The sequence below is a fragment of the Trachurus trachurus genome (genome assembly GCF_905171665.1).
Source record: "Trachurus trachurus genome assembly, chromosome: 15".
Taxonomy (NCBI): Eukaryota; Metazoa; Chordata; class Actinopteri; order Carangiformes; family Carangidae; genus Trachurus; species Trachurus trachurus.
This window is the reverse complement of record NC_139906.1, coordinates 30,436,950-30,450,719: the sequence shown is the minus strand read 5'-3', so window position 1 is coordinate 30,450,719 and position 13,770 is coordinate 30,436,950. Positions and strand designations below refer to the sequence as shown.

The following is a 13,770-nucleotide window of genomic DNA, read 5'->3' as shown; positions in this document are numbered from 1 at the left end:
CACAGTTTCAAATAAATTACGTCCGCCACGAATACATTTTTCGGCAATATCGTTTCGTTCATTCATCTCGCTCACGCACACACACAGGCAGAGAGAGAGAGAGAGAGAGAGAGAGAGAGAGAGAGAGACGAGTGCAGCAGTGCGCGCGCGGTAAAAGCGAAACTATATAGGGTACGGCCCGATCAGTGCGTCAACTTCAACAGATCTCCGACTCTTTCAAATGACGTTAAATCTTAATAAACAACATGGAATTATGGGGATTTGTAAATTAATACATATTATTATTTTATTTTAAACATTTAAAAAAAAAAAAAATTTTATGAGAGGTGCCGAGAGCTGCCCAATTAAGTACCGGAACACAGGGAGGCCAAAATTAAGAGGTGCTGGATCTTGTTCCTGCTCTTTACAAGATGATGGACAGTTGTTGTTGAGAGGAGTTAAGTAGCTAAACAGTCAATGATAGTACTAATATGTTACATGGATCCAAATGAATTCCCATTTGTGATGTGCTTGTCAGGAGCAACAAGATTCCAAGGATTGGAGGGGAATCTCTCAGAAATGACACACTATTCATTCTTCTAGTTAAAAACTTCTCAAAACGACATCAGTGTGAGTTTTCTGAATGTTGTAGCAGCCAGTCAGTAACAGGTGACACCACATGGTGTCCTGGCACAGCGGTGGCTTTCACAGGGTTCTTCCTTGTATGTGTAGCACAAAAAAAAAACCGCACACGCTCACCCATGTGGCCCACCCACTACACAGGATTATGTTCACGCTTGAGTTATGAAACTGAGAGCTCGGTTGTCTGTCGTCAGAGCGTTTGCTTTAAGATTACATAATGTCACTATAAGTTGTCACAACTCATTAACCTCATTGCCTCCTGGCTCCTAGGAACACTTGGCTCTGTTTTACTCTGTGTCATAACAGTGTCGTTGGAGTCCCGCACACATCCCAACGCCACCCCCCCCCCGGCCCTTCTGTACAGAGGAGGCTGTGTTTTTGGACTGACTCAGGAGATGGATTGATATGCATTGATAACATTTGTCTGATTGATGTCTGATTGTCTAAAATATCCTGCAGCAGACAGTTGATACTGAGAGAAATCAATGTGTTTTCATACATGCACCTTTATCATTACAAAACACCTATTGATCTGACAATGAAACTCTGCCCTCTATCAAATAATATGATCTTATTCATTAATATTTAGCAAAACACTTTCTACTCAAAATACACACACAAGCTTTTCTCCAAAGCTGTCGAGTGTATCATGCTGTTGTCACTGAGATGGATCCATAGCATTCATGTACTATTTAATTTAAAGAGCTTTAGCAGGTTCCATCCACTAATGACGGCTGAATATCTGAAAGCTGTGGAAAATGTTAGTTACTGGCAGGGCTGAACAATATCAAAGAAAATCATATTACACTTATTTTGACAGATAGTGTCACTGTGGTGATTTTTATCATCTCATTTCCACTTAAGAAAAATATCACAATGATAATGATGTGATTTTTGCTGTGGTCATGTTCCTTTATATCTAGTTTAATGGGTCAGAGATTCTCTGGAGCACCACAGTGCTTCATTTATTGAACGTGTGACTCATTTTAAAAGTGCAGTTTCTGTTGTTTGGATATTACACTCAGTCATATTGCGATTTTATTAATATTTTGCTCAATTATTCAGACCTATTATATTAAGTGGACAGTGAGTTTGGATTGTTATATAAAAACTATTTCCAAAATCAATAAATATTTTTTATGCTGAATAAGTGACATGTATTATTCAGCAATTTAGATAAATAATTTAGAGAGGCATAACAATTCTAGATTCCTATTGACCTGCTGTAGTGTGTTAGCAGAGGTTTGATGCAAACATAACCGTAATTGTAATAACAAAACTAAGATTTAAAAGCTTTTCATCAAATGTTTAGATATTTCAAATTATTGAAAAATTTAGAATTGATCAAATGTTGAAATAAAAAGCATTTAAATGAAGACATAATATGTAAATATTATTTTAATGACAGATTTAATGAATTTTATGCTATAACACAGGATGTTTTAATAATGACTGTTTCTACAGTTTGATTATTATTTATACATAATCAAATTCTGTCAATATGAGCATAAATAAATACAGAATCATAGACGGGGGAAAAAGAAATAAAGATAAACTATTGTGTTGATTTTCTGCATCTCTATTAGACGTTAACCATCAGCATGAGGTCATCACACATCATCATTTACAGCTTTTTATTTGGCCTTACATCACTGTGAAGCCCTGGAGTGATTCCACAACATCTAATCTGTAAAATATCTGGGAGGGATTTCGAGCATTTCTAAAGGCTTAACTGTCCTTTGGTATCATCGCTGCCTCGGCGGACTACTTTGAGCCCGAGTGCTGCCGCTGCGGTGATAAATTTCTAATTCTAGCCCAGGCCTGAATATTCAATACAGTAAACTTAACCCTCTTCACTGTAAACAAATACCTTCTGAAGAGCCCCCACATTTGGCTGAGCTGTGTATAGGAGGACTCAGGCTGGTATGTGCTGTGTATACAGTTTCTGCTGTATGCATCGGTGTGGGAGTGTGTGTGTGTGTGTGTGTGTCCCTGGACAAAGAGGATGTGAAGGAAGTTTTTTTTTGACATGGTGTCTGAGTTGGTGTCTCTTCTCTTGCAGGTGACTGGGAGTGTTATCCTCATGACCCCACTGTGTGGCATGTAAGTCACTCTTTTGTCTTTTTCTTGCTGTGTTTTAGGTTTTTCAAATGAAAGAAAAGGAAATAGTTGTGATGCATGTAAAGTACATTGCTAGATGCTGTACCTCTTTCTTCTGTTTTTAAAAAAAAATTTTTTTTTTTACAAAGAATCAATTAATGTAAAATAATGTATGACATCTCACGTGCTTTTCCTCAGGAAAAAACCCGTCCAGACCCTGGGTGTTTATAACAGCAGGCTTTTACAAAATTAATATTAAGTGGCTGTTGTGTTAAATCAATCTGTGAGCAAACTTAAGCTAATTTATTCCTCGGAAAATGCTGCAGACTATTGCAGCTTTTAGTGCTGTGTGATCCAGCTGTTCCCAGATGAAGGTAGCAAAACCTTAACGTGGGAAACAGACTAGACTGTAAAACACTTTACTGAAACCAAAACATCATCATCAAAAAAAAAAAAAACATCATTACTGCACTGTTAATATTTCCACTTTCTATTACTTTGCTTCCTTTTGCAAACGTGCAAAAATAAGCAAAGCATGTTGTTTATGTTTGTATATACCGGTATGCAGGGCATGAAATTGGCACCCGCCAACACGCCACATGTGGGTAACTTTTTTTTTTTTTTTTTAAGTATATTTTTTTGGGCTTTTTATTGCATTTAATTGACAGTGCTGTCGGGACTGGAGCGGACATTATACGCGCGCCTGAGCACGCGCGTGGTCTCGGTTCGGCTCCAGTCGAGCTCGCGGCCCGTTTCCAGACCTCCAGCCGCTCCAACTGCTCGGTGTTGCCACGGTCTGAGCTCATAAACATGACGTTCCACGTGTCTTTCTCCCGTCAGTTGTCATGGAAACGTGACGCTCTGACAGTGGTGCCGCTCATATGCCACGTACAGACCATAATACATCCGTGATAGTTTGGACCAGAGAAAAAAAACAAAAAAACGTGTGTAAACGTGAAACGTATGAGCTGAAAAATGAAACAATGTGTCATTTTTGCACCAGTATGTGTGGAAACTGCCTGAAAGTGAATGAATGAGAACAGTTCTCTTGTTGAACTACTTGAAGGATAAAAGCAAAGACGGTTTATAAATATATGTGTATTCTGTAAGTTCAAGAACCATTCTTATGCATTTTCTGAGTTGTTCATCTTTATTTTAGGCACCAAAAATTAGGGCTGGTAAAAAAGTGAAGTTAACTTCAGGCTGCCGGTATGTCTTCTGAGTGTCTTGTTGTGTTGCAGCATCCTGTAACCTGGCAGCCATCCAAAGAAGGAGACCATCAAATTGGACGAATCACACTCAGCAAGAGGAGCGCTGCAATGCCTAAAGAAGCCGGGGCTCTGCTGGGGTTAAAGGTCAGAGCAGGGCCTGAAGAACACAGTCGACAACTAGTACTTATGTCTACCAGTGATATGATGGTCATGACACTAATCTCTCTCTCTCTCTCTCTCTCTCTCTCTCTCTCTCTCTCTCTGTCTTCCTTAGGTGGTGGGAGGCAGAGTAACAGAGTCAGGGAGATTAGGTGCCTTCATCACTAAAGTCAAGAAGGGCAGTCTGGCTGACGTGGTGGGACATCTTAGAGCAGGTAAACCGTCATGTCACAGCAGCCACGCTGTTTACAGCCCCTCAGAAAGCCAAAGTCATTTAAATAAGATGCCTTTCAAAGTGTGTCAGAGGGTGTGGTGTCCTAAAGGTGTAAATGGCCAAAAAAGTCAGTTTTAATGAACACAATGGGATGTCATATATCTATAAATATTTATATTATTAGTTTTGAATTAGTTTTCAAATTTAACACTGTTCTAAGTATAAAAGTATAATACGATTGTTCTCATTGTTAGGGATAGTTCAACATTTTTGCAAATTGGCCCATTGCCATAATCCCTATATATATTTTTTTTTTTTTTCAAAGGAGGTTAAATCGAAAGCAACTGGACTTAGTTATTTGTCTAGGAAGACGTTTCACCTCTCATCCAAGAGGCTTCATCAGTTCATGTACGCAACTGACCAGGCTGGGACTGGTCTAACCTCCTTTGAAATACTATGACCTGGGCAAATGAGAATATGCACCGGCCCATAATCCCTATAGTTTTAGGAGTAGGTTTGTTACCTTTAATTGTCGGTGCAAGCTATTTTTAGAACAGTGGAGCAGAGCAGGGAGCTACTCAGAGCTACGCTACGGAGGCTGATGGGATTTCTTGGTTTCTCATCAAACTCATCAAATACACAATCCAACAACTCCAAAACGCTCTGGTGGACAAGTTGTGACCTGCACATTCACCACGCTATGAGATAACGCAACGTTACGAGACAGAGTTGTTTTCGAGGTAAATTCAAAGGGTTAGGGTTGCGCTGATGCGCGTTCCCATCTGGGGCAGTCTCTGCATCTGTCTCGTAACATTCCATTATTATCTCATAGCGTGGTGAATGTGCAGGTCACAACTTGTCCACCAGAGCGTTTTGGAGTTGTTGGATTGTGGATTTGATGAGTTTGATGAGGGAAACCAAGAAATCCCATTAGCCTCCATAGTGTAGCTCTGAGCAGCTCGCGGCTTTGCTCTGCCATTCTAAAAACAGCTTGCACTGACAAATAAAATTAACAAACCTGCTCCTAAAACTATAGGGATTATGGCAATGGGCCAATTTGCCAAAATGTTGAACTATCCCTTTAACAAACTACATACACAATAATAAGTTGATCGTTGTAGTTTACTTTTAGTATTTTCAGTCCAGCATGCACAAGCTCACCAAAGACCCTACCCTCAGAGGACTGTTTGAATAGCATTTAATACAACTACAATGTCCAGAAGTTTATATTTGAATGTGAAGGGAAGTCAAAAGTCAAAGAAATCAATGAAGAAATTAATCAATTATTAGTTTTATTCTCACAAAATATTATATAATAAGAAATATAGGAATACCCCTGGCCATGTGCTTTGATTTATCTTTTTAAAACCTGATTTTCTGACTCACGGCCAACCGTCCTGTCCGCTTTCAGGAGACGAGGTGTTGCAATGGAACGGGAAGCTGTTACCAGGGGCGACCATGAAGGAGGTTTACAACATCATCCTGGAGTCTCAAGCTGAGCCTCAAGTGGAGCTGGTGGTATCCAGGCCTATTGGGTAAGTCAGGAATAAAACAGATCCCGTACACTATTGGTGCCCCCTTTTCTTTGCTGTTATTGCTGGTAATGTAAACCTTTAGTTTTATGAATCAGTCACCAACCTGCATGCTGCACTGAAGTTAACCTTTGCTGAAGCAGGCAGTGCTGACTGGGGGTCTGAGTCAGAGTTGGCTGACCTCAGGTAAGACAGAAGACAGGGACGTGTATTTGTATTCTGACCGTGTGACTGCATTCACAATATTCCAGACACCCAGCCATTACCTGCTGTTGGGGGCTGCCAGCTTTTGGAACAGGAGCTTTCCATTAAGTCTCACACGTCCCCTTTAAAAAAAAGCACTCACGTTTAATTGTAGGATGGTGTAAGGTGAGTTATTATTGACCCAATAAAATCAGCTGTTAAAGACAGGAAGTGGCTGCAGCAGATATTTTAGGCTGATGCCAAGATGGTGGCGAACACATTAGTCACTGCAGTTACTGTAGGTGTTTGTAGTTTGACTGTGTCAGTTTGAAACTATCTTACATTCATCCTTTACAACTTTACTGTAAAGAAAACATTGCTATTAATATTGATGATGGAGAACTGCCATGGATGTGGTTTTCACCAGATTATTCATTTCCAGACAGCATACAGACATTCAGTTGTTGTAATTGTGTACAAATATTTAAAACAGTGTTCATTCATTATTTCACAGTGCCTTTATGTACTTATTTAGTAAATAGAAATAAAGGGGATTTTAAAGGAAATTTAAGAACATATTCATTTATCATGAAAATCTTAATTATCTCTTTACCTGTAAACACATTTTCACATTTTGCATGTTCAGCTCACCAGCTGTGCACTGACTAATTTTTGCTAGTATTGAAATGTATCAAATGAAAATATGCTAACTTGAGTTTGTCTCAATCTCCCATAAATTACATAGCAGTAATTCAGTACAGGGAATGTGAAAAGACATTTTTCAGTTCTCTGTTACTGGCATTACAGACCTGGAAAATGATTAATTGCAGTTAAATGTCATTTTACACATCTTTTGAGGGATCAAATGGAAAATTCTAATTGACATGCAGTACATTGATCAGATCAAACCAAAAATTATTTTAGATTCGGTGTATGATCAGATAATCCCAAATAAATGATGTTATTGCCGAAGATACTTCAAGTCTCTGTCATGGAGCACCAAATGTGCTTCAGTATTATAGACATGCAGTAATGACTTTAAGGTATTGTAGCCTTTCTTAGGATTGAATCTCATTTGCTCTTTGATGAAAAAGTTGAATGTATTAATTTCTCTCCAAACACTCACGAAGGGTGTGTAGAAAATATCAGTAAGTAATCTGCCCATTTTATTAGGAACCCTTAATCCTCTCACACATATGGAAACAGTTTTGGTTTTCCTGGTGCCATATTGCATCTTGAAATAAAACTGAAGTTTCTTAATCAAGATGCCAATTGATGCAAATATTGGCTTTTTGAAAAGCTAATGAAATTTTTCTTAATTCATCTCCAACTAAATTAAATTGACTTGAACGGATGCAAAATGGCCAGTAGGAAATATCCATCAATGTAGCATTACTTTTTGCAAGCTTCTTAAGCAGTGGCTGGGATCCCTCTCTTTTACCCCAGGAAAAGTTTGAGGATCCCAAAGTAAAATCAAATCAAAATGCTCCTTTCTGCTCTAATCTTAATCCCTTGGTTTGGGGTTGGGACATTGGGATTCATAAAGCAAGCGGAATTTATTTTATTTTACTTACATCTTTTCATTTTTTATTTTTATTTTGGAATGGGCTCCAAGGCAGCCGAGGGTCCATGAAACACTTATCAGTTTAATGTTTGAACCTCAAATCGGAAGCTAAAATACCAACAGTTTAAATAGTTCAACATTTTAGAGAGTGAAATTATAAATTGGATGTCAATCACATGTTTTCATGTTAAGAACAGAGCTGGAGTTGGGATGCAACTAGCCTGGCTACCTCTATGATGTATGCTAATGAATGCTAAGCTAGGCTAACCACATCCTGACACCAGCTTTGTACTTGAGACATTTAACTCATAAATAAAGTGAATGATTGTAAAATGTTGAACTATTGCTTGTGTGATAGTGAATTTCAAACACTCTACATCCTGTTCATGTGTAACCAATCAAACACTCTGCAGATCTCTGTGGTGGGGTCACTAAGTTAAAACACTGAACCTTCCCACTTTTTAAAAAATTAAAACATTTCTATTAACAAAACGCACTGATAAGCGTTACATAGATTACCATGCTTTCTCGATATTACATGAAGCTGGTACAATGGATTCTGGGTGTTTCTCATGGGTGTGGACAGACCTGAGCTACTGTGTGGGCAGAAACCTACTGTATTGGTTCTCCTCTCAGATGATGATTGGCCAGACTAAAACAGCTGACAGAGTGTGGGAAACACTGCAGTCATGAGAAGAGCTTGGCTCTATTCACATCTGCCCTTTTGCTTCTTTTTAATCACATAACATCAGTTCTGAGTCTCAGACAACTTTTATTTACGATGCTACGTTCCTCCGGCGAACTGCTCCTACATTAATATGCATGTGTGCCTGTGCATCAACAACACTACTAACTTGATTAAATCCAGTGTGATGTTGGAAAGAGAATGACTGACATTTGTCTCTGCTGCTTCTTTTTCAGTGATATCCCAAGAATCCCCGACACGTCCCACCCTCCATTAGAATCTAGTAGGTATCTCCCGTGGCATGCCGAGGCATCTCTGTATATGTGTATGTCGATCTGCAGTTCTCTCTGGCTGATTATCTGTCTTACAGTTAATGGGCTAGTTTAGGTCAGGGGTTCTCAACTACCGGGCTGGGAACCAGTACCGGGCCGCAGAGAGAGAATGAAAAGATATATAATTCTTTGTTTTGTCTAATTTACACTTCCTGTTGTTTTATTTTGGGAAATTTTGCCACTTCTGCCCCCACCTCCACTGTGTGTAATAAGTGTGGCGACCGGCTCTCCACCACTTCATCAGTTTGCTGAAAACTTAAAGGGATAGTTCAACATTTTGGCAAATTGGCCCATTGCCATAATCCCTATAGTTTTAGGAGTAGGTTCGTTACCTTTAATTGTTGGTGCAAGCTATTTTTAGAACGGCAGAGCAGAGCTGCAAGCTGCTCAGAGCTACGCTACGGAGGCTAATGGGATTTCTTGGTTTCCCTCATCAAACTCATCAAATATACAATCCAACAACTCCACAACACTCTGGTGGACAAGTTGTGACCTGCACATTCACCACGCTATGAGATAATAACACAACGTTACGAGAGTTGTTTTAGAGGCAAATGCATCGTCAGAACTACATTCCAAAAAACTGCAGCTCATAGCGTGGTGAATGTGCAGGTCACAACTTGTCCACCAGAGCGTCAAGAACGTCACGAGACAGATGCAGAGACTGCTTGCTGAAAAACTGCCCCCAACAGGAATGCGCATCAGCAGTTTTGCATGAATTTACCTCGAAAACCTTCTGCTATGACTAGGGATAATGGCATCCCTGTAACACTTTTTTGTTTACTACATAATTGCACGTGTTCCTTCATAGTTTCGATGAATTCAATATGAATCTACAATGTAGAAAGTAATGAAAATGAAGAAAAAACACTGTCCAAACTTTTGACTGGTAGTGTAGATGAATACCAGTCTCACAGCTGTACGGAAAGGATAGAAATGAAATAAGAAGCACTAGCCTTCACATAAAGAGAAATAGCCAGCCTTTTTTAGGTTTATTTATTTTTATATGTTTTTTTATTTTTTATTATTTATATCAGAGACCATGTACAAAATACATTAACCTGCGAAAGAGATGCCTGTACCAGATTTTGCTCGTAGCTACTTTCCATCTGCAGTCCCTGGGTAGGTGAGGGAGGGAGGGAGGTGTAGTTAAATGCATAACTACTACAAATGTGGTTTACATGGCCTCAGTATTTCTAAACAAGAGCCCATTGGACTCAAAGTAGGACAGAAGCTTGGTAATTTGTCATCCTGACAGGTGAGCTATGGAACAGTCTTAGTGTTCTCTATGCTGGATATTGTAATGTAAATATGAACACAGTCTTCATTTTTAGAGTTGGACTTGATTACCTTTCCACTCTTCTTCCTCTGACTCCTGACGACACATTTTGTCTCTGTTCTTGTGACTTCTTGTCCCCTCTGTGTGACACCCGACATTCTTCTCCTGGGGTTTAAAAAACGGTATGTCTTTGTTTGTCTTCATAGCAGGTTCCAGTTCTTTTGAGTCACAGAAGATGGAGAGACCGTCCTTAAATGTCCTATCTCCCTCCAGTCCCGGGATGCTCCAAGACGCTCCGCAGTTAATGCCAGGGCAGCTCTCGGTGAGTCCCTGTGCTCTCACTGTGGTATGCTGTTCATGTGTTGCTTTGTTTTTGTTGTTGTTTAGCATCAGAATTGTATGTATATGTGTCTCTGTCTCCGGTTCAGGTGAAGCTGTGTTACGACAAAGTGGGTCACCAGCTGATAGTCAACGTGCTACAGGCTGTGGAGCTTCCGCTGCGGCCTGACGGGCGACCCCGGAGCCCCTACGTCAAAATGTACTTCCTCCCCGACCGCAGGTACTCCAACCAGCGCTGCACAGGAAGTCCTGTAGAGAACTATAGCCATGGGTCGGTCCGGGCTAGCTTGTCTGTAACAACATCTATTGCATGTCTGTCCGTCCTGGGTGAGGGATCCCTCCTCTGTTGCTCACCCTGAGGTTTCTCCGATTTTTCCCTGTTAAAAGGGTTTTCCATGGAGTTTTTCCTCAGTGGATGTGAGGGTCTAAGGACAGAGGATGTTGTTGTGATGCCATGTAAAGCCCTTTGAGACAAACTGTTTGTAAAAACAGGCTATACAAATAAAATTGCCTTGCCTTGCCTTTTGCCAAATGTAGGCAAATTCTGAGCAACAAACAGGAGAATAGAAAGACAGGACAGTTGACCATATAATGTTCATTTTGCACCAGTTGAGGATTGAATTCACAACTTCCAGAACCAAAGACCGTTGTCTATCGCACTGAGCTAATTGGCAAGTGGCAGTGCTATGGTGGCTTCACAAATTGAGTAAGCCATTCACTGTCGTGCAGGCAGATTTGAAACCACAGTAAAAAGAAAAGTCAGCTTTTGAGGTAAGATTCTATTCTATTCTGTACATTTGTTTCACAAAGACCATCTGGTATTTTGATGTGTTATCATCAACTCCCTCCTTGGGTCTTGAACCCACATCCTCTGACACCAAGAACCAGCTCCTAACTCACTGAGCTAATTGTCTGGTAGTGAGACCTGCTGTGTAGCTTCATTTATCCACTCAGGGAGTCAGTGTCTGGGCAGCTGTTGTCATGGCAGGTTTAAAAAATGGTCAAAATCTCAGAAATTCTGTTAACTAAACAAAAATCTGATAATACATGAATTCTATCTTGACAGCATGGGAATGTTGGTGAATTGTTTTAATGATGAGTGAAAATATGATGTTTAAAAATACCACTCTAAAGCCCTATTCGCACAGGATTAGTTTTACCTGGGGACGTCTGGTGATTTGTAAATGACCCCCCCACGTCTGTGTTTCCTGCGGTGCATTCGCACGGGATAAGTGAAGTCTGTATTTTTACTCGAATTTACTGACATTAAGGCTCCGATATGACGTCAAAGTTGTGTGTGCACGTCGTAACATCCGCTGCTGTCACATCCATGTGCGAAGCAAATGTAAAGAAAATGTCAAAGCAGCAACGTGACCAAAGATATTCAATATATGGACGTGACTTCGCAACAGTGTAGTTGTCGCAATAACGGGCCGTCATGGCATTTGTATTAAGCCTGTTGCACGTCATCCATCTCAATATCCTCCTAAATTTCGCTCTTTTTATGGATCTGACCTGTTTACGAGCCTGTGTTTGCACCTAAAACTCCTTCGAAAATGCCGCTCATAATTTCCACCGCAGCCTCCATGTTTCAACCCGTACAGTATGGTTTCAACCGGGGAAGAACAAAAAATGCCCCTCAATTACTGAGATGCAGATTCGCACAGGACTAGTTTTACCACAGGACGTCGGAATTTTTACTGTACAAATTACTGACATGGCGCATTCGCACGGGATTAAGATCACAGACGTCCTCCACAATTATTACAAATTTCCAGAGGTCCCCAGGTCCCCAGGTAATACTAATGCCAAACTTCATCAACCATGACTCCAAAATATTCTCATTTTTTTTCAGGAAGATTGAAAATGTATTTAGCAGGAATTGGATGGTATATGTTTACAGTGCTGTTTACAGTCATACTTTTTCATGCACTGTAGGCTCAATTTTTTTTTGATAAATCAAAAATCTGAGAAACAAGTTTTGTGGAGGACGGTCTGAAGATGCTCTCTAGCAAGTTTGGAGACAATTGAGCAAAAATTGTGGGAGGAGATTTACAGTTATTGAAAAAAACAGAGTGATGGACTTTATGATTTGTAATGAGTTTAAGTGGACAAAAGTTTTAGCAGTATCTGGGCTACATTGTGGTGAAGTTTCAAAACTGTAGCATCTACCGTTGGAATTTTTAATGTCTTTAATGTTTTAATGTTTAATGGTATGTCCTTGGAGTTGAGTAAATCTGGCATGGGACTGGACCTTTGTGCAAGGTTTGTTGATTTTTCAGCCATGGGAAGTATGACTTCCGCGGAAGAAGAAGAAGCAGCCCGGACCCTAATTAGAGCCCAGCCTCTTCCAGCCTCTTCCAGCCTCTTCCAGCCTCTTCCAGCTCACGGCCCACTGGAGGCTGAATCATGTTCTCAGAGCACCTTTTGTTTTAATCATAATCAAACACTCAGGACTGCAGTGTAAGCAGGGGGAGGTTTTTCTTTTGCTGTTTGATCAGTTGTCATTTCAACATCTCATCCGTCTCTTCACTCTCTTTGCTTTTAATCCTGCTAGTGGCTAACAGCTGTCAGACTGATATACTGTACTGTAGCAAACAAGTATGTGACCATGATGTGGTCCTAAGATACAAGATGATACAAGAAAAAATACATTTTATTTGTTTTTAAAGAGCATTTCATTTTAAAAACATAAACAAATGTATTTATATTTTCCTTTTATATATATTTCATTTTTTAAAACCTATTTTATCCTAATTTTATTTCAATTATATTTTTTCACCTAAATTGTAGTATTAAAGGGATAGTTCACCCAAAATTCAAATTGCTCACTCATTATCTACTCCCCCTCATGTGGACTAAGGGCTGGGAGAAGTTTCAGAGTCCTCCGTGGCTTCTCTGAGTTACAGGGGGTCTCGGCGTAGCAGTGCATGTCCATATAACGGTTGCAAATGGATACCAACTGTCTTCATAACAAAAAGACACACCAAAAAACATCCAAATACCTCCATGCTGCTCGTATGTAATGTCCGTCTTGTATTGAAGCCCCGAAATGCGAAATTGTTCTGAAAAAAATTGAATAAGTCTATATTTCAAGCTTGTTTGTAGCAGAAGCTCCTCTTCCTGGTCCGTCCAAATCTCGCGCGATTTGCGCCGGTGTCAGTGCGATTACTGACGCCAGGTACTACAATGGAGGTTGGTTTTCAGCCGTGAGACGCCAGGTGAAGACAGAGAGCCTCCATTCTCACTCCTAACAAGTCACAAGTCATAAGTCATGTAGTTAACTATCACAATTACTGCAAAGCTTTTTAATTAAGGTTAAAAAAATCCTGCTTAGTTCCTCTTTAAGCTCAAGAAAAAGCTAATCAGACAGACACATAATAATCATCTTTCTCTGAGCACTGACATTAAGGAGCTGTCAACCTGTTTGTGGGCATTTGTGTGTGTGTGTGTGTGTGTGTGTGTGTGTGTGTGTGTGTGTGTGGTTGTGTTTCACAGAGACGTCATATAAATGTATGGGAGAAAGGGGTCAGACAGTGATTAACTACAGT

At 40.0% G+C, this 13,770-nt stretch overlaps 2 protein-coding genes across 3 annotated transcripts in view; one reads left to right on the top strand and one right to left on the bottom strand.

Moving 5' to 3' along the window:
• Window positions 1–13,770, top strand: part of rims1a (regulating synaptic membrane exocytosis 1a) — a gene marked incomplete at both ends in the record, with an annotated part of 116,490 nt that overhangs the window by 71,640 nt on the left and 31,080 nt on the right. The window contains 8 exons of one of the 2 annotated variants that reach the window (XM_083988491.1): window positions 2,684–2,724; window positions 3,963–4,076; window positions 4,207–4,306; window positions 5,717–5,840; window positions 7,151–7,168; window positions 8,506–8,552; window positions 10,087–10,202; window positions 10,309–10,439. In XM_083988491.1, the coding sequence (XP_083844617.1) occupies window positions 2,684–2,724; window positions 3,963–4,076; window positions 4,207–4,306; window positions 5,717–5,840; window positions 7,151–7,168; window positions 8,506–8,552; window positions 10,087–10,202; window positions 10,309–10,439 (691 nt within the window). The remainder of the gene's footprint in view (window positions 1–2,683; window positions 2,725–3,962; window positions 4,077–4,206; window positions 4,307–5,716; window positions 5,841–7,150; window positions 7,169–8,505; window positions 8,553–10,086; window positions 10,203–10,308; window positions 10,440–13,770) is intronic. The other variant, XM_083988492.1, reaches the window with a different exon arrangement.
• asrgl1 (asparaginase and isoaspartyl peptidase 1) overlaps window positions 1–13,770 on the bottom strand; it is a 122,242-nt gene that overhangs the window by 84,475 nt on the left and 23,997 nt on the right. The gene's annotated exons all lie outside the window — the stretch shown is intronic.